Source organism: Hevea brasiliensis, chromosome 18 (genome assembly GCF_030052815.1).
Source record: "Hevea brasiliensis isolate MT/VB/25A 57/8 chromosome 18, ASM3005281v1, whole genome shotgun sequence".
NCBI lineage: Eukaryota > Viridiplantae > Streptophyta > Magnoliopsida > Malpighiales > Euphorbiaceae > Hevea > Hevea brasiliensis.
This window is the reverse complement of record NC_079510.1, coordinates 41506457-41526652: the sequence shown is the minus strand read 5'-3', so window position 1 is coordinate 41526652 and position 20196 is coordinate 41506457. Positions and strand designations below refer to the sequence as shown.

At 34.3% G+C, this 20196-nt stretch overlaps 1 protein-coding gene and 1 long non-coding RNA gene across 6 annotated transcripts; both read right to left on the bottom strand.

The window, feature by feature from the left end:
* Positions 1 to 525: 525 nt before the first annotated feature.
* LOC110673109 (uncharacterized) lies at positions 526 to 9378 on the bottom strand. 5 transcript variants are annotated; one of them, XR_009145992.1, is made up of 6 exons: positions 8954 to 9378; positions 8612 to 8703; positions 7541 to 7911; positions 4073 to 5262; positions 1893 to 2182; positions 526 to 1626 (listed from the first exon to the last, which is right to left on the bottom strand). It is a non-coding gene; the product is annotated as an uncharacterized LOC110673109 (long non-coding RNA). The 5 variants fall into 5 exon arrangements; XR_009145991.1 differs by having other exon boundaries at positions 4073 to 5248; positions 8954 to 9377; XR_009145994.1 differs by lacking the exon at positions 4073 to 5262 and having other exon boundaries at positions 1893 to 2525; positions 8612 to 8700; positions 8954 to 9370.
* A 2427-nt stretch (positions 9379 to 11805) lies between these two features.
* LOC110673099 (uncharacterized) lies at positions 11806 to 15913 on the bottom strand. Its single transcript, XM_021836120.2, has 7 exons — positions 15444 to 15913; positions 14350 to 15091; positions 13832 to 13945; positions 12921 to 12992; positions 12677 to 12742; positions 12212 to 12250; positions 11806 to 12112 (listed from the first exon to the last, which is right to left on the bottom strand). The coding sequence occupies exons 1-7, from the start codon at positions 15791 to 15793 to the stop codon at positions 11933 to 11935; spliced, it is 1563 nt and encodes a 520-aa protein (XP_021691812.2). The 5' UTR covers positions 15794 to 15913; the 3' UTR covers positions 11806 to 11932.
* Positions 15914 to 20196: the final 4283 nt, after the last annotated feature.

The window sequence follows — 20196 nt, the reverse complement described above, 5'->3', positions numbered from 1 at the left end:
AGATAGATACAGATAATTTATAATAAATTTTACATAAGTTCAAATACAGAAATTATTAATAAATTTAAATTGAAATACATTACTTATTGCCATCTTTTCTAAAATTAAAATTTCACTTGAGCTTTACAACTATATAATTTATTGAATAAGGACCTAAAACTTAGAAATAGGATGGATCGAAACTAATATTTTCAGTTAGGAGAATCAGAATCATATTGTATGATACATTTCAATTTCAATTTCAATTTAATTTGAGTTTTAATAAAATTTAATGGTTAAAATTTTATATTACTTATTTTAAAATTGAATCAATCCAATTTTAATTTTGAATCAAACCGTGGCTGGTCGACATATCAACATGTGAACAACTGGGCTACCTCCATGTGAATGATGGTGACATAGTAAGGACCCTGAAAGGGTCCTGTAGATATTCTGTGCACAGTAATTCTCTTATGGATAGAAGCTAAAAGTACAGACACTCTACGACAACCAACAGGAGCAAAAACACTACTGTACCTTTGAAGAAAAAAGAAAGGAGGAGTTTAATTTTATTACAAGCAAAGGAATAGTAACAAAGTGAGGTAAGCTTCGTAGTTTTACCACCCTACAGGAAGATAAAAGGGAAGGATTTCACGAGTATAACGTTTGAAGAGATTCCTTATCTTCGCTTACCAACTAATTAGCTTTTTCTCTGTGCCTTCCTGAGATTGTACACACTTAATTTAACTTTCTTCTCATTTCATCTCTAATAAGCAAAATTTGTGCTTCTAAAATTCAGCTTGTTTCTGAACAGAGTGAAGAGGAAGCACTTCGATGCCTGGCAAATTTCAGCACGGATACAATTATGAAGTGCTCAAATAGTGTCGGATGAGGCAGCTTGGTCCCATGGCCCCAAGAATGTCATCCTAATACCTTTACAAACTTATCTTTGATTGAAACAAGTCATATTGACATTTAACCTTCACCACAGTATGAATTTAAGGGCCATTACACACTTGTGGTAAAGCACTATCAGTCCTAAATGATTTTCTATCTTCCCTTCTCATTTCTTTCTTTCTTTCCCCCCTTCCCCTCTGTCCCTTTCTTCCCCTATACCACACCTATGACCTAACTAATACAAAAATGGATATTACACAAATAAAGGGAAGGACAAAATGAAAAGGAAAAAGATGTCTGATGAGTTTCTATCAGATGCAGTTGACGTTCTTAGCCCATCAAAAGTGATAATAGTATCTGTCTCGTTATCTTCTCCGATGCGTTACCCTCATTATTCGCCTCCACCCAGACTAAAAGCAGCATCCAAAATAAGCTTTTGCTTTGCAAATCACATAGACATTCTCATCAACTGTACCCTTTATCTTCATTTTCTCGTGCTCTTTTTCCACATACAGGACGAGTGATGACGCACCTGTATATGGTGACAGGCTTTGTTTGGCCAATGCAATGACATTGATCTTCTGCCCGTCAATCAATTTGTGGGTTGAAATCCATATCATGGATAACAAAAGTATCAGCTCCAGTCAAGTTCAAACCCTGCCCTCCAGCTCTAGTGGACAGCTAGCATGCAAATATATAAGTGTCATTGTTGAAAGCATCAATATAGTTCGTCTCTCCGTCACCTGGCAGCTGTCATCCAAAGAGGTGTTCACAAACAATTTAAACCCAATTAACAGCAGGAATAAATTTCAGCAAAATAAACAATGATTTTAACATTAAGATACATGAATAGAATCTGAATATTATAAAGTCCCAAAGACTAATGTTGGCTACTGGAAAACTAGCCCAGCCTAAAAATCCAATGTGGACTATCTTGCTGTACCAATACATGGAAAGGGAGGAAACCACCAAGAAAGCAATGGAAGGCATTTACAACTTCCAAGTAGATCACCAACCTTATGCTGCTCCAACCAGAACACATTTAACCGGAAAGCTCTTGAGATCATGTGTCACTATTTCTGCTAAAAACAATTGCTGATGGTATCCAACCCAAGCACATTTAACCTGGAAGCTCTTAGAATCATGTGCTACCATTCCTACTAAAAGCAACTGCTGATGGCAAAGGCACATCTTATTTCCTTTATATTACAGGGTCTTGCATCTCATGTGTTGCGAGAGGCATAAGGGCTTCACAATGCTTCTTCGTGGCACATCGTCCGGCAGAGCGATTGGTCCCCAGAGTACCCTGCCCATACATACACGTCATACCCAATTGTGCATTACGAGTTAACTAACATGGAAAACATATAGAATTTAAATTGCAATACCTTTACTCTATTAAAGTAAATAAAATAATTAACGTGCTAAATTCACCAATATTATTCCAAATCCAAACATTTAAAGAAATAGAATTGATTGCTGGCCCCCCGTTTGACCAGCAATCTCTCCCTCAGTAATGATCATCATACTCCAAGTTGACAACCTGCTTTGATACTAGCTGACAGCTTCCTATCAAGTCACCCATCCTTGCATTGCTCCAACTCGAACATGATTAACCTGGGAGGTATTAGGATCAAGTGCCACCATTTCTATAAAAAAAAAATGCTAATGGTAAAGGCACATCCTATTTCTTTTAAGGAATTGTAATGTCTCACATCTCAAATGCTGCGAGCGAGTATAGGGGCTTTGCAATTCACTTTTTGGCTTGTCGTTCAACAGGACAGTTAGTCCTCAATGCCTCATATGACCAACAAAAGGGAAAAAAAAAAAGAAAACACTACTGCAGGAAGGGTAGTTAGAAACTCAAACAACATTTAAAACCATGACAATATGGACAATTTCTAATCCCAATTTATTCACCCACTCATGAATAATTAGGTGCATTTTAAAAAATGATCCAGTTAAGATTATAAAATTCTCCCATGCAAATGAATTCGTGTGAACACATTGAGAGAGGGAGGCGGCTACTATGCATCTAGTCCACCAATGTGTTCAATTTTTTATTTTTTCCATGGACAGGGGGACGAAAGGACTTTGGGGGAAGCTCCAATGTGTCAACAAATAATAAAAGCTTAATCAGTTTATGCATGAGAAAATTATCTCCATACATTACTCATTTGCCCTGGTTCAGGTACTGCAGATCAAGTAACATTTTTTTTTTTTTTTTTTTTTGCAAAGGAAAAGATAATTCCATTTGATCTAGATTCAAAACTTACTTCAAGTTAAACTTGCATTACACATGCCAGCCACAACTACAGAGGATGTGGTGTGTCATAGTCAACATAGTTATAAAGGCACAAGGCGCACTAAGATGCAAAGAGTTTCCAGGCTATAGTTGCGAGCACATGCTTGAATTAGGTAAGATGAACAAAAATGAAATTTAATAAAAAATTAAAATCATACTCATAGATATTGCAGTATTTAACCAAACTTATCAAAATTACAAATCTATGAAGTATTAATAAATGATCATAGTTATTAAAGGCTCAAGGCGCACAAAGGCGCCAATGTGTCCTGAAACCTAGGCACAAGGCGTAGGCGCATGCCCGAGCGAGGCAAGGCACAAAAATAAAAAAGTGAAAGAAATTAATAATTTGGCAAGTAGCAACAAGCCAATAATAACATACATACCAATTTATAATACCATAATCCAATAATAATAATGGAAATTAATAATTTATGATAATATAAACTCTTGTTATATTTCTAATAATTTATAATAAGACCTAATAGCAATTAGCAATAAGAAAATAAAGTAATAAATCATTTTTAATTCAATAATAAAACTAAAAGCTAATAAGAGTGATAAGCATAATAGCATCTCCAAGTCTCAACACATATTCACAATAAATAAAATGTCAAAATCACAAATTTAGATTAAAAAAAAAAGAACAGGGTAAAGAGAGAGCATAGCAAAGAAAGGAAAAAGAAAAATGACAACTGTTGACCTTGGATAAAACACAGCCAGAGAGAGAGAGAGAGAGAGAGAGGGGCACATACGATAGCATGACAACTCAAAAAAAAAAAAAAGAAGAAGAAACTGCAGCACAATGGACGAAACAGAGAAAGAGAGTTGAGGAGAGAGAGAGAGAGAAAGAAGAAGAAGAAGAAGAAGAAAGCAGCAAATGAAACATACCAGTTTTGATCTCTCATTTCTCTTCTCTTCTTTTTCTTCTTCTTCTTTTTGTTCTTTATTTTTTTGTTGGCTGCTGCAGATCTCTTCTTCTCAATGTTATCAAAAGCTCCCAACGGCAGGAAAGGCGCACCAAGGCGCAAGGTGCACCCGATAAGTGCCCCAAGGAGTTAAGATGCAGTATAAAAATTGGCTAGGATTTTAAAATTGCTCCAGCAGCCAATAAAAAGATGAAAAAGAAGAAGAAGAAGAGATCTCCAGTAGCCAACGAAAAGATAAAAAAGAAGAAGAAGAAGAGAAGGGAAAGGAGAGATCAAACCTAGTATGTTTTATTTGTTCCGTTCTTCTTCTTTCTTTTTCTTCTTCACTCTCTCTCCTCCATTCTCTTTCTCTATTTCGTCCATAGCGCTGCAGTTTCTTTTTTTTTTTGAGCTGTCATGCTCTCTTATGCGCCCCCTCCCTCTCTCTCTCTCTCTCTAGCTGTGTTTTATCCAAGGCCAGCAGCTATCATTTTTTCTCCCTTTCTTTGCTATGCTCTCTCCTTAACCTCTGCTTTTTTTAAAAAAATCTAAATTTATGATTTTGGCATTTTATTTATTATGAATATGTGAATATATGTTGAGACTTGGAGATGCTATTATGCCTATTACTCTTATTAGCTTTTAGTTTTATTATTGAATTAAAAATGATTTATTACTTTATTTTCTTATTGCTAATTGCTATTAGGTCTTAGTATAAATTATTAGAAATATAGCAAAAGTTTATGTTATCATAAATTATTAATTTCTATTATTATAATTAGATTATGGTATTATAAATTGATATATATGTTATTGTTGGCTTATTACTACTTGGTAAATTATTAATTTTCTTCTCTTTTTTATTTTTGCTCCTTGTCTTGCTTGAGTGCGCACCTGTGCCTTGCGCCTGGGCCCTAAGACACTTTTGCGCCTTGGTGCGTCTTGAGCCTTTAATAACTATGTTTTTTCTTCTTCTTCTTCTTCTTTTCTTCTTTTTTATCTTTTTGTTGGCTGCTGGAGCAATTTTAAAACCCTAGCCAATTTTTATACTGCGCCTTAACTCCTTGGAGTGCACCTCAGTGTGCCTCGCGCCTTGGTGCGCCTAAGGGAGTTGGTGCGCCTTTCTTGCCATCGAGCCTGCACCTAGCGCCTTGCGCCACTGTAAATGATACACTATAAAATAATCACTTATAATATACCCCCCTTTTTATTGAGGAATATGCCTCTTGAAGAATATTCTCTAGAATATACTAAGAAATATGCTCCTATCACTTTTCCCTATAAATAGGGCCAAATAAGGATGAAAAAGGGGTTTCTCTCTCTCAAACCTTCTCTCTCTTTCCTTCTTTTCAAACCTACTCTCTATTCTCTCTCTACTATATTTCTAGTATACTACTATCCCCTCTAACTTGAGCGTCAGAGGGTCCTCATGAGAGACCTCCCTGATAGACCTCTGACTATTCTTTCTTTATTTGCAGGTCCCCTAAGCTGAGACAATGAAAATGGGTCCTATATTATTGAAGCTACAGTTTCAAGCTTCATTAATAAACATAGAAAATACATAAAATGAATATCGGCTTCAGCATTAATATCATTTTTTTCCCTTTAGGAGAAAACTATGAGGACTTGTTAGAAAATAAAATAAAAAGAAGGTTTGCGAAGATTGGGATTGTACGATACTAGGAACTCTTATCGAATCATTATGTGGAGGGCTTCTTTCTCCTAGTCTAGTCTCTAGCAAGCATTGCTCTAAAGGTTGTTGTTGTCAAAGTAATTAAAAATAATAATAAAAAAAATTAAAAAAAAAAAGAAAAGAATAGCAAGCTTCTAAATTAAGTAATAGATAGAGATTTTTTTTTTCTTAGATGCTAAAACAAATTTACAAAAAAAATCAGCAGGCTGCAACAAAATATGAAGCATCAATCATTCAATTACAAATTAAAACTGATTCCAAATTTAAAAAAAGCTGTAGAAACTCTGTAATTTGGGTAATCTCAGCAACTTCTAACTAAGCATAGCTTTTTTCCCTTTAGATGTTAAAACAAATAAAATAAACCAGACTGCAGCAACAAAATATAAAGCATCAACCATTCAATACAAATTAAAACTGATCCCAAATAAATTAAAAAAAAAAAAAAAAGCAGCAACTCATTTTTATTCCTTTTGCTTCTCTTTGCAAAGGAAAAGATAATTCCATCTAACACTTGATCTAGATTCAAAACTTACTTCAAGTTAAACTTGTATTACACATGCCAGCCACGAGTACACAGGATGTGGCATATCATAGTCAACAAAGTTATTAAAGGCAGTAGGCGAACTAAGATGCAAAGGGGTTCTGGGGTACAGTTGCAGGCGCATGCTTGAATGAGGTGAGATACACAAAAACAAAATTTAATAAAAAATTAAAATCATATAATCATAGATATAGTTCTATTTAACCAAACTTATCAAAATTACCAATCTAAAAATAATTAATAAACATAGAAACTATGTGAAATGAATACAAGCTTCACCATTAATATCATTTTTTTTTTCTCTTTAAGAGAAAATAAAGTAAAAAGAAGGTTTGCAAAGATTGGGATTGTACGAGAACAAGACTAGGAGCTCTTGTCGAATCATTATGTGGAGGGCTCACTTCTCCTAGTCTAGTCTCAGCAAGCATTGCTCTAAAGGCTGTTGTTGTCAAAGTAATTATTAAAAGAGAGAGAGAGAGAGAGAGAGAGAGAGAGAGAAAAAAAAAAAAAAAAGAGCAAGCTTCTAAATTAAGTAATAGATAGATTTTTTTTTTAATGGATGTTAAAAAAAAAAAAAAAAAAAAAAAACAGCAAGCTGCAGCAACAAAATATGAAGCATCAATCATTCAATTACAAATTAAAACTGATTCCAAATTTAAAAAAAGAAGCTGTAGCAACTCTCTAATTTGGGTAATCTCAGTAACTTCAAACTAAGCATAGCTTTTTCCCCTTAGATGTTAAAACAAATAAAATAAACCAGACTGCACCACAAAATATAAAAGCATCAACCATTCAATTACAAATTAAAACTGATTTCAAATTAAATTAAAAAAAAAAAGAAGAAAAGCAGCAACTCTCTAATTAGGGTATTCTCAGCAACTTCTAAATTAACTAATAGATAGCATATCTTCCACGACCCCCACCACCACACACCCCCACTCCCCAACGACCAACCTCCTCTACCTTTGATGTTAAAACAAATTAAAAAGCAAAAACTAGCAGGCAGCATCAACCCAAGTGGGTGGGCAGGGGGAAGAAAATTTTTTACAGAAAAACCTCAGTGGATGGAGAGAGAGAGAGAGAGAGAGAGAAAGAGAAGGAAAGAACAAGAAAGCAAAAGCAAGAGAGGGAGACCCAAGTGGGTGGGAAGGAAGGAGAGCAGGAAAATACAAGAAGGAGAGAGAAGGAAAAAACAAGAAAGAGAAAGATAAACATACCTGTTAGATTTTGAAACTCACCAGCCGGCAGCAACAATCGATCTTCTATTCTAAATCATCTTTTTTTTTTCTTTTTCATTTGCACAGCTGACAGTGAGAGGGAGGAAGAAAAACCTCATTTCTTTTGTGTTCTCTTGTTTAGAGTTTGACTTGGAGGGGGTAAGAGCATACAAGATTGGGTAAAATTAAGGAGGACCGGAATATAATTGAGGTGTGCATTTGGTAGCATTGCAACTGGTACAAGGCTCGCACATTAGGCAATCAGGTGCGTGCCTAAGTGATGTTGCCTACCTTATGCTATTAGCGGGGCTGAGCATCGTGCTTGGTGCAGCTTTAACAACATTGGAGTCTAGGGGGGCAATAAGTACCAACTAGGGAAAGTAAAATTCATGAATGAGCTAAAGAGGACAAACTAGGAAACCATGGGAACTACAAAAGATAAAATGTAAAACTTCAAATGATTAGTAGGATCCTAATTTAGATATAGTCCTATTCTTTTAGCATGAAGTGATTGATCTTATTGGCAATCAAACCTACAGTGTCACAACCAAGAAACCACAAGCCCAAGACTGCACTATAGCACCCCACAAATAAAATGCATAAGAATTCCATCAGTATTATGATAAAATCACAGAAGATATCCACAGCTTGTGGAGCAATTTTGCGATGGTTAGTTGGTTACATCCACTCATCAACTTACTAAAGCAATAAACAGGAATGTATCCACCTTAACAAGCATAATAGCATGCCAGATATGGACCACAATTGGATGCATGCATCCTAGATATCAAATAATGCAAGATAAGCAGATAAACTACTTCCCATCAAGTCTTCTTTATATCAACCCAATTACATCCGAAGTCCATTCTAAGATGTCTAACATGCCGTCCACTGGCTAAAAATCAAAACTGTGTGCACTGTCCATCCTTCCTAAGTGCAGGAAGTTCAGCTAGCGCTTGAATCATTGACGAAGAAAGGTACCCTATAGTGTGAGCTTTATATACGTGCTTTTGAAATTTTACTTCAGAAATTTTCAATTAAAAAAATAAGGTGAAATTAATCAATCCATACCCGACATTAATGCTGAAAGCATGACATGCTTATTTGAAGGGATTCCTTTAGCATCTTTAACACCATAATGATATAAAAGCTGCAAGAGGCTGCTGGAAGTCGGAAAACGTAAAATTCAAAATTAGCATGTCAAATTCAAAATTAAGGTGTAATTATTTAAATATAGATTTAATGTGCAGTAATTTATATAAGTTTCGCACACGGATTTGTTCATCCATTACCAAAAAAATTTAGTGGCTTGTGCTATGCTTTATAATGAAAAACAAAATAGTTAATTAAGTAATTGCTCCATGATAATTATTTTATACTAATAAGCTAGAGCAAAGTATGATCCTGAGATACCTGAGTCAGAATCCTCACTGAAGAAGCTTGCACCTCGGCGTACCGCTCGCACGAGGCGACTGCAGATCCGTGCAGCTCTCTTTTGAGCTCCGCCCATATTTTGGCGCTCTTTGCAAAGCCTTTCCCAGCATATCATCCTCTTCCAACTCCAATTCTTCTTCTTCCTCCTCCTCGTCCTGGAATCTATATCATAAACCTTCGCAAAATCCGCTTAGCTATCCGCCTCCTTCCGCTCCTCCTCCTCCCCATCGTCATCATCAACTGCAAATCGACTGCCACGATACGCCGTCCAAATATCCTCTACAACGTCATCATCCTCCAAATTTCTCGGCGGAGCAATTTCTCGGCAATCATCGCTGCTGGCATCGGAACTGAGAGTATCTCCAGGCTTATTAAAATCGAAAGATTATATAGGAAGAGAAGGAGGAGGAGGACGAGGAGGTGTAGGTGATTTATGTAGGTGTTAGTGAAACGATGTCATTTTGAGGACGCGAGACGGCTTGAATGAGCGGCTTTACCACTCGTTGAACCTGGCTTGTAACAGTTCCCCGAATCCAATTAATTTTTTCGGATTCCATTTTAATATTAATTTATGCGGGACTGAGATGAAAAGATTTTTTTTTTTTTAAATCGCTGTAATCTATTTATATAGAAATATATTATTATTTTTTTATTAAAAAATGATTTATTTTTATATATTTAAATATTATAATTATAAAAAATATAAATATATTATTAAAATAATATTTAAAATTTATATTTGTAATTATATTTTATTTTTTAATAAATAAATTTATATTATATATTAATAAATTAATATAAAAAAAAAGATTTCGCTTCACAATAAAATCCTCACCTTGACTCCAAATTCTTATAAAGCAGACACAGAGGACGATACTCACCCTCGATAAGCTCTATTGCTATTCTTATTCTTAAACTTGATCATGTAGACTTTCTTTCTCAAAATTACAAACTATAGGGAATTAATCATAATTTTAATTCAACATTTATATATATTATAAACTAAAAATATTTTAAATGAATCAACTTAACTTAATTAAACAAATATAATTTATTATTATTATTATTATTATTATTATTATTATTATTATTATATAAGATGAGACATTATAAAAAAATATAAATATATTTATACTTGAGACTATAGTTGGAAAACAAATAGTTTACATTAACAACTAGCAAAAATTTGAGTTATTTAAGCTCAAGAAAAACTAAACAACTCAAATTTACAAATTTTTATATTTAAAATATTTGTTTATTCAAGATGATAACATTTCACTTAAATTCAATTATGTATTTAAGTAAAGAATGGCATTGGCTAACAGTAAATTAAGTTAAAATTTAACTAAATTATTTTTTCTAAATTAACAAAAATAAAATATAAAAGTTTTATAAGGAGGCAATAAGAAAATGAATTTCAGCTATTTTGCGGTTCCATAATTATCCTTCTGAATTATTATATTTTGTGAAAGGAAATAATGATGCATGCTTTTCAACCACTGATTACTAACCCAATAATGATATTTTGATAGAGAAATTTTTGTTTAAATTTATTTTATCATAAAATTAAAATATAATATTTATATTAATATATATATATATATTAAATTTATAATAAATCAAATTTAAATAATTTTTCCTTTCTGTTAAATATTTTTACCACTTGGAATTATAATCTCATCATCATACATGAAGGTAGTCTCATCAGTTCTGAATCTTCTGACTAGAAAGAGCACCAAAAATTCTTCAAAAGTGAACACCTGCAGTTCTCATCTCTGTTTTGAGCAAAATGGCTTTCTTAATTCCCAATTAACTTTTGCCTTCCCATATGAAGTAATTGCTTCTAGAAAATTATCCCTAAATGCCTAGGAAAATTCCAAATTTGCTGGGTATGAGTGGCCACCTTGAAAAGCATTGAAGCTCCTCCACAATTTGTATTCAACAATTTGGTGATCGTTTCATTGATATCTATCCAATTCTCGAAGGAAGAGAATAGAAATTTTTATAATATAACCTTGACTTGCCACTGAGAGCAATTATGAGATGCATTTTACCCAGAGAAATTATGCATGACTACATAGAAAGGAAACCATTATCCCACTACCACTGATCTCTTATCCCTATATATATATATATATATCTTGTTTTGAAATTAAGATATGTATTATTATTATTTCAATTATCCTATATGAGAACAATTGATACAAATTATTATGAAAAAAAATAGGATGCAAATGAAGAATGCATGATTTTCTATTATATAAACATCCTATAAGCAAATAAAGGGCCCGGTATTATTTGATCTATTAGAAGTTACAATAAGATAAAGATTATTTTGTTCGTTGGCCATTCATTCCTCAATTTTTATCAAAACAAGTCTATCACATTTGCATGGCAAAGCCTCCCCACCCCCTAGAATTTATTTTGTGCAACTATTATATATATAATGGATATATTTTGATTTTTAATTATAATGAGATTCAATATAATCATTATAACTGTTATATATATAACTGTTATATTTTAAAATTTTTCCCTTGACAGTTCTTAAGTGTACACATAATATTCCTTATCAATCAATATTATTGATAAAAATTCTTTTTGTCTCTTATTCTATATCGCCTATTTAATAATTTTGAAACTCTTTATAAGCTATTAATTCCTGTAACCTTAGAACATGAGTTTTAATATTGTGCATGGATTTTTAGTAAATATATTGTGTAAAAACTAGCAAATCCATGCATAATTAAGACAATGATGAGGTGAATTTAATGTTTTCATGGTTTTCACAGTGAATCAAGTTTACTTAAGAATTTATATCAATATGAAACTGTTAAACAAATCACTTATCTAAAGTTCTTGCCATTTTTTTCATAATAATAATAATTCTTGAGCAACTTGTCGATCACTTCTGATCAAGTTACATTTGTAGAAACTAACAAAAAACACATCATGGACTCAGTAATTATTTAATCTATACAGGCATCCTGATCTATATGTCGGTGTCCAGTAATCTGATCCTGTGTTCTCATGGTAAATTTGAGGGGTACATGAAGTAGGAACTAAACAAAGACCCCTGCTCCTGAGATCAACTTTTACATCTCCCTCGTCTTTCTTTTCCAAGACTCCCCATGGATCCTGAGGAAATTGCACAGAGCAAACCACAATCATCATCAGCTCTAAAGCGTTTCTTTTTCTGAGCTTAATCAATTTCAAATGTGCATGTGGATTAATTACCTTGCGTGAATTGTTCTTCATGTAAGGACTACTCAATAGCTGCAACCAAAGGCAAAGTGATGGCCATCAGGAAAAACATGTATATAGATATTAATTGTCATTTTAGGTACTACTCTTCAGAAGATTACAGAATACTCATGATGCACACAAAAATAGTGCACCATTGTTTTTATTATTGTAAATTGTTCTTTTGCAACACAGTACTTTTAACAACCACCACTCTACTTTGCTTCCAATATTTAAAAGCAGAAGCATATATAAAACAGATGCAGAACCCACGCACTGCGGCTTAAAGTCAATATATATATATATATATATATATATATATATATATATATATATATATATATATATATATAAAATCATGTTCAACTAGTTTTTTTTTTTTTTGGCCATTAATATTTTCTTTGATTAAGCTTCATGTATATTTGCCTTCTAATAATGAAGGAAATTAATTATAATTACCTGCACTTGCTCTTGCAGGAACTTTATATACTGAATTGCTTCTAGTAGCACTGAGGCTGTATCAGTCTGAAAATTAACACCCCAAAAAGAAAATCAGAAGAAGAAAAGTTAAGGTTTATGCTTAAAATATAAAGCACTATTCTTTTTGTTTTTTTTAAAAAAAAGATAGTAATAATCAACTTTTCTATTTCCTTTTCATAATCAGAAGGAAAAGCAGTATGCACATAATGGCCACTCAGTTTACCTTTCCAAATGGCGACACAATTTGTTGAAGGGCAGTGATTCTGTCCCCAAGCTTGACTTTTGGTACCTGCATCTGTTTATGCAAATATTAAAATGAAGTTTCTCACTAGTGATCAATCAATAATTAACATTGGTGTTCAATTTCTATATTTTTATCTTTTGTTTTTGCTTCTCTTTCTATTTTTCTTGTCAATATATGATGAAGGATAAAATTTAGTAATTAATGAAAAAGTCACATTGATAATTCGAACCTATCTCTTTTAAATGATCGAAATAGTAAAAAAATCAAAAGAGTGGAAGATTATAGAATTCTTTTCGATGTAGTAGTGCTTTCTCTCTCACAGAAAAATAGAACTTTCTTATAATATAAAAAGTGGGTTCTATATAATTATGAGAGACAGTGCATACAGAGATTATTAAGTACACTCAATTCAAATATACTTTCACCCTTCACTATGAAAATATGGGTATTGCCTCTACATAATTAAAAAAAAATTATTTTGTTGTGTTTAAATGAGGATTATTTTTTAATATTCCAATGTATCTAATATATCTAATAATCACTCAAAAAGAGAGCCACATCGAATGTAGAAACAATTAAAAAGGACAAGTCGAATGATCTGATATTGAGGCGAGCAGACATCAATCAAGTCAAGTGGAAATCGTCTCAATATCATCTGACCTAGATGAAAGAACTAACGTCTAATGTCTAATGGGATAGGATATCCACCATCACCATATTCATTTTGACACACTCAATGAAAGAAACTATGTTGGATCACGCTCGTTTCGCTCAAAGCAGATAACTCTACTGTCACTCTTAATAGTTTATCATGACAACCTACTGAGTGACTCCCACGTGCATGCTATTCTTATAGAAAATTTGATATTCATCAATATATACATACGTACCTTTGCGGATGAAACTGTAGAGCTCTCATGCTTAGGCTTTTTGAGGACCATCTCCGACTTGTCATCGGATCTTTTCTTCTTTCCTTCACTTGTATTCCCTTGGCCTCTTCCCGTCTGCATGTAGTAAATAGGTTCAGTACGTTAGGTATCCAATAAGTTGTGTGTTAATTTCTTGTGTTTAACAGAGTCACAATTAGATGATTTGACCAATAAAAAGAAGAAAATATACTTTAGTGGATTTTTGTCAATGGTGCGAATCAACTAACGACCGTTCGAATAAAATAAAATATCCTAAATTTGTCTATAATTTATGGTGAAGTGAGCTCACCTAAAAATTTCACTCTACTATGGTGAAAAAGTGAGGATCAAGAACATATGCTTAATTAATTAGGATTGATTTAATTACTGCATTTAAAGAAAATTACATGGAAATTTATAAATCAAAACCCAATTCAAATTATTTCTCAATATCCAAAACAACTAAGAGGAGGAGAGCTTAGAGGTAAAGAAGTATGCACCTTCTGCTTTCTGCTATCAGATAAATTCAAGGATTTAAAGCAGTATTTATGCCCTTCAATATCGATCGATGGCTTGTTAAATCGACCATTACAAGCTATACCATCAGTGAAATTTCTTGCACTTGTGCATGTGTTATCCGGCATTCCATAATAGTGTTTGCTGTTATCAGCCACCACCAAGCCGCTACTAAGGCCAATATTATATCCAACACCATTACCATTATTAAATGACCTTCTAAAGATATAACTAGGTGCTTCAACCTGGCAATGTTCATTTTCTAGCTTTAGATCATGGCCATCGTAACACGATAAAAAACCAGATTTTCTATTCACTTCCGTCTCACACGACGCAGAATTACTGTAAGTTTGTGGCTGCGAGTAGTGATTTGCAGAAGAACTCAATGATATGTTGCATGTTATTGGATCGATAGTCTCGCGGCTAACTAGTACTCCTGGATCCGGCGGAGCAATAGTCCAGTTGCTTACCAAGTTGGATAGCTTAGTCACCCTTTCACTTTCGACCAAGCTCAAATGATCAGTGCTAAAACCGTTTATATGCTTATGATCCAAGTTGTTAATGGAAGAAGAGTTTGTGAATTCCCAGTTGTTGTCGTCCATTTTCTTCAAGTAGTCACATGCAGGTTCGAATATCCCAGATGAGATGCTTTTGGATGATAGTGCATCAAGTAAGTTTTCTCCAACATCTTGTATGTTGTGTAGCTCACCATTGCTTCCAACGCCTCTACAAGATTTAGCAACAGAGGGTTAAAGGGGAAAACAGTCCTAAGCCCTGCTAGTCTTAGCTAAACTCATAACTCTAGGTAAATTAGAAAGTGGAAATTAAATATAAATGGAAAAACCTAACTCGTGAACTTCCCTCTATGCTCACCTACCCATTATAGCAACTTTACTTCTTTTCTTGGGCTCTAAAAGATTCTTCTTTTCACTTAGTTTTTTCAATTATATTTTAAGATAGGTTAAAGATTACGAAACATTCTTATGGTATTTATAGATGCACTATGCTTATGTGCTTAGTCACATACATCGATCTATGGAAAAGGGAAATCAATAATAATATATGTGAATAAACTTACAAAAGAATATGACTCCATAGTTGACTATCAGAAGCATGTTCTCCCATGAACTCGGTGGGAGAAGAAGCAGCAGGCTCAACGAGTCGGCGAGAGGACTCAACAGTTAGGCCGGAGTGATTAGAAGCATTAGTAAAGGATGTAGACATGGAAACATCCTCTTCACAAGAGGAGTTGGAACTAGGGTTTGGTTGCTGCTGGTGCCATGGGCTGCAGGTAGTAGCGGAAAGATTACTATTATTAGTCCATGGAGGGAGAGAGCTTGCATGGTGAAGATCCCACCAGCCAGCAACAGCAGCAAAAGGCGTAGAGGAAGAGATAGCCACAGAGCTCTCACTGCATTCTTGAGCCATATCTCTCTGTAGCTCTTAGCTAGTGGAGAGAAAATGCTTAATGGGGTAGCTTTCTTTTTTCTTTCTTTCTTTCTGCGTGGGTGGAGGAGGTGGGAATTTAAGGAGAGGGATAAAATGAGAAATCCATTGGTGGTGACGTAGGTTTTACAGGTTATGGTGTGTTATATAGATACAACAAATATATGGGAGACAATAAAATATGCAACCTGAGTTTTCCACTAAGGTTTCGTGGGCAATTATTATATGGAGAAGGATTGGGCCAGGCAGAGAAAGAAGAGTGCCCTTGGCTGGCCTTGGGTGTTGGTACTTTCTACGTGCTCTACTTGAAGGTTGTTGGATGAGTTTGATTTACTGTACTTACTGTGCATGTTATTGGACAGAATTGTATGCGCCTTTTTCTCTCTTTCTTCGCGTGAAAGTATACCCACATATTTATTTATTTATTTATTTATTTATTTTGGGTGGCATAGATAAAGTTTGCATATATATATATATATATATATATATATATGTGACACTACTGCTTCGTAAGCAAAAGAAATTTGTAGAAGCAAAATGCAAATTTTTCTGTACTATTAATTTAATCTTTTAACTCAAATTCTTCAGCAGACTAGCCAGAAGAGCTTCCCCATCAATGGTTTACATTAATTTTACTGTTAAGAGACTTAGGCATTGAGAAAGTTCGTCGGGTAGTTTTTTCATAACCAAATACATACATTTATATATATATATATATATATATATATATTAAGAGAGATTAATTAAATTGATTATATTTAAATAATCAAGTAGTTTTTCTCCGTAACCAAGTTAATCTATATGTATGGACTAAATTGATTATAATTAAGAAGTGATTTGGTAATATAAGCATCATAGATAAGATTAAGAAATTTTTGTCAAAACTCAGTACATGATAAATCTAATATATAAATATATGATATTCATATTTTTAATGTTACAGCTAATTATTAGATGCATCTAAAGCACTAAAAAATAATGTTCCATCTCTCACAGAAAAGTAGGCCCTTCCTACAATATAAAAAATAAGTTTCACGTAATTGTAAGAGATATTACATATGCACCAAGTGCACCTAATAATTTCTTTAACGTTACTATGTATCTTGTGTCTTATATTCATGATAGATTAATGATGTAAATAAAAATAATTAAAATCACTTTGTGACAGATTTTTTGTAACACCCCTGATTTTTTATATATTATTATTGGGCTTCGTGTAGGTATCCTCAATTCGCGGAAATTCGACAGTTGTCCTGGATTCGTGAATTTCCGAAAAGTCTCCGAATTGGATCGAGGTTTTGGCTACCCCACCATTGTCAGGCATCCCGAGCGCGTTCCCGAAGTCGGAATCGGCAAAGGTAAACCCGAACCTTGCTTTTTCGTAATTTTCTAGTGCTTAAATATGATTAAAAATTCATAAAATATTCGTGGTAGCTTAGAAAATTACGATTCTTTTTGCAATAGCTTAGTAATATTGCTAAGGACCGCGGGGCAAAGTTTTATAATTTTTAGAGCTTGTTTGGGCAATTTTTGCAAAAATGATCAATTATAAGGACTAAATTGAAATTTTTCCATATTGTGATGAATGATTGATTTGATGGGCCCAGGATGGGCTGTGTGATGTGATTGAGTTGTGGATATATGGATTGTGGATATAGAAGTGTGTTTTGAGCCCTTTGCGAGTTGGGTAGGTCCTAGGTATAGGGAGACTCACTGATTTTCTGCATGACTTAGGACGATTTGGTCTTTTCTTTATTTGTATTGAGTCATTTGTGTTAAATAAATGTAATGTAATTGTCAGTGAGCGATGCCTTCTTCCTACGCCCAGACGCCACATTTATTGTCGTCAAGTCTGTTTTTAAAATTTTAATTTTTATTATAATTTGGATATTATTATATGTTCAAGATGCCCATGCATCACTTATATGCATATATTTATGTAGTTAAACTCTAGGCACGATTTATGTTGCATTCATAATCATAATGTGCCATGAGTGTTGTTGTGGTAATTTGGAGCGGTGCGTGCGTTGGCGTGCGTGTGATGTGGTGTGGACTATGGATAGGACGGTAATCACGGCTTGAGTTCTTCTCTGGGACCCGATCCTTCGAGGGGTAGTCACGGCTTGAGTTCTTCGCTGGGACCCTCGATTTGGTTTATTAAGCTAAAGTCCGGCTTGAGTTCTTCGCTGGCACCAGGTTGGATCTAAGAGAGTCAGATAGGGATCACCCCAATATATTATGATTGATGCTACAGGTGCGTGAGTGCTCCAAATTACCTTTTGATGCTATGATGTGAATATGATGTTGATGTTGCATTTCACGCTACAGGTGCATTAGTTACGAGATAGTTATAGAGATTATGGTTAAAATTGATATTTTACTCTCGAGTCGAACGCCACTCCTGTTCAAAAATTTTTACAGCCACAGGAGGATATTTTTTGAGGTTAACTCGCTTTCTCCTCGCAGTCGATTACTCTTGTATAAACTTGTTAAATCTTAGAATTTCCGCATGTGTTAGAAATGTTTATTTGATTTGGGTCTGTAAACTAAATTATTATTTTTGGACCAGAAACTTAAATGTGCTATGCATGTTTGATGGATTGGATGAGGGAGCTGAGCTCCCATTTATTTTATGTTGATGAGTATGTGGAGGGTGAGCTGAGATCCCCAATTGACTAAATATAGTGTTTACAGGTAGGTTGAGTCGAAAAATCCCGTTGGAAAGTCCATTTTATGGCCGGACTCATCCGCTTGTTTTCTGAATTTGGGCCCAATGGGCCTTAGAATTGGGTAAATGAACAGTTAAGGCTTACTACGGGCCTCGGGGCTTTAGGTCGCCTGTGTCCTAGTGCCCATAGGTTGGGTCGTGACAAATGTGGTATCGAGCTTAGGCTCCAGATTCTTAGGGAATGTTTGTCTAAAATGTTGGGAAGAGTCTACTAGGAGTCACATGCGGAGTATAGGATTACATTGCCTTTTCCTGTAATTCTTTGTTTCTAGATTCTACGTTATACCTCTGAAATATAAGATTACCTCGCTTAGTGTCTTGATTTTCGTGGAGTACACGTAAATGTGAAATAGAGTTAGTAGACATGTGAGATCTATCATGAGGATACGTACTCCAAGAAATGTTATATTTTTGTCAAGATGGGTTTAAATGGTGTGCCCATTTCGTAAGACACGAGTACATAAAAGTGAGTCTTAAAAGTACAGTTCTAGATAAGGATGAGGATACCACTACGCTTTCATCGTAGATGACCCAATGTAATAAGTTTGTGATAATAGAAGATTCGGAGAGATAAGAAATTAGGAGACCTAGTCCGCCAGACGTATCGTAGTAACTATACAATGTTCTCGATGTCCGCTCTGTAAGTCTGCAGACATGAGATTATTGTGTAGAGCTGCGTGCATCCCCGTGGTGCTCCATAATGAGGGTGTTTGAGATGGCTTCGCTTTGGTACAGCTTATGCGAGCAGAGTTCTATATTTGCAGAGGAGTTGGGAACTCCGGCTAAGAGTCTAGAGTTAGAATATTGAAAGGTCACGGTTGGGTGATAACTAGAGTCGGTGACTCGATTACTGAGATGAGCTAGAGTTACATCAAGAGTTGCCATCGGACTGCAGGTTTGGACTAGTTGCAAAGTAAAGGTGACACTTATAGAGTGAGAATAGTATACCTTGTGTGTATCAATATGGAATAAAGTACAACTCTACTACCTAGAGAAGGTCGAAACTATGAATTGATGATTTATAGAGCTATGATATGATAAAAGAGTCATTAACTTGACATGGTTCTGGCAAGGTGGTAGATGTAGTACCTTTGTTGCAGCAAGTTAGGATATATTCCTATCTTTTCAGAATGGATCAAGGTTATTAATGATAATGATGACTTATGGAATAGTGTCCCAGATGGGACTGTAGAGTGTGGTAGAGAGTAGTTGGCTCGGGTATCCTGGAGAGGATACAAGTTCCATTATAGGAATCATATATAATCAGATCACGATGGATGTAAATCCTTTGAATTGGATGACGGGTTTGGGTGCCCAAATCTTAAGATTTGGAATTGAGTAAACATGGAAAATAATAATAATAATAATAGTTTTAAGAGTAATAAATTAGCGAAGATAAATCACAGAAGGCCAATGGATAAAGAAAGTGCATAATGAAAGTTTGGGCAATTGATTGCAGATGCAATATAATCTAAATGCTAGTGGAAGTACTAGCTAGAGTGGTCAAAGGACCAAATCTGAGTAGCACAGACATATGATAACGCGATAGAGACTCAAAGATATAGTTAGCAAGTACAATATTATGTTAGGAAGAAGAATGGAACCAGGATAGAATAGTCAAGTTCTATTTTGGGTAAGACAAAGGAAATAAATGAAA

Excerpts from the sequence above, each read along its gene's own strand:
- LOC110673099 (XM_021836120.2), bottom strand. The coding sequence starts at position 15,793 with ATGGCTCAAGAATGCAGTGAGAGCTCTGTGGCTATCTCTTCCTCTACG. Across the intron at positions 13,946-14,349 it reads CTGATAGCAGAAAGCAGAAG|ACGGGAAGAGGCCAAGGGAA; the intron begins GTGCATACTTCT and ends TACTACATGCAG. Across the intron at positions 12,251-12,676 it reads TCCTGCAAGAGCAAGTGCAG|CTATTGAGTAGTCCTTACAT; the intron begins GTAATTATAATT and ends CTTTGGTTGCAG.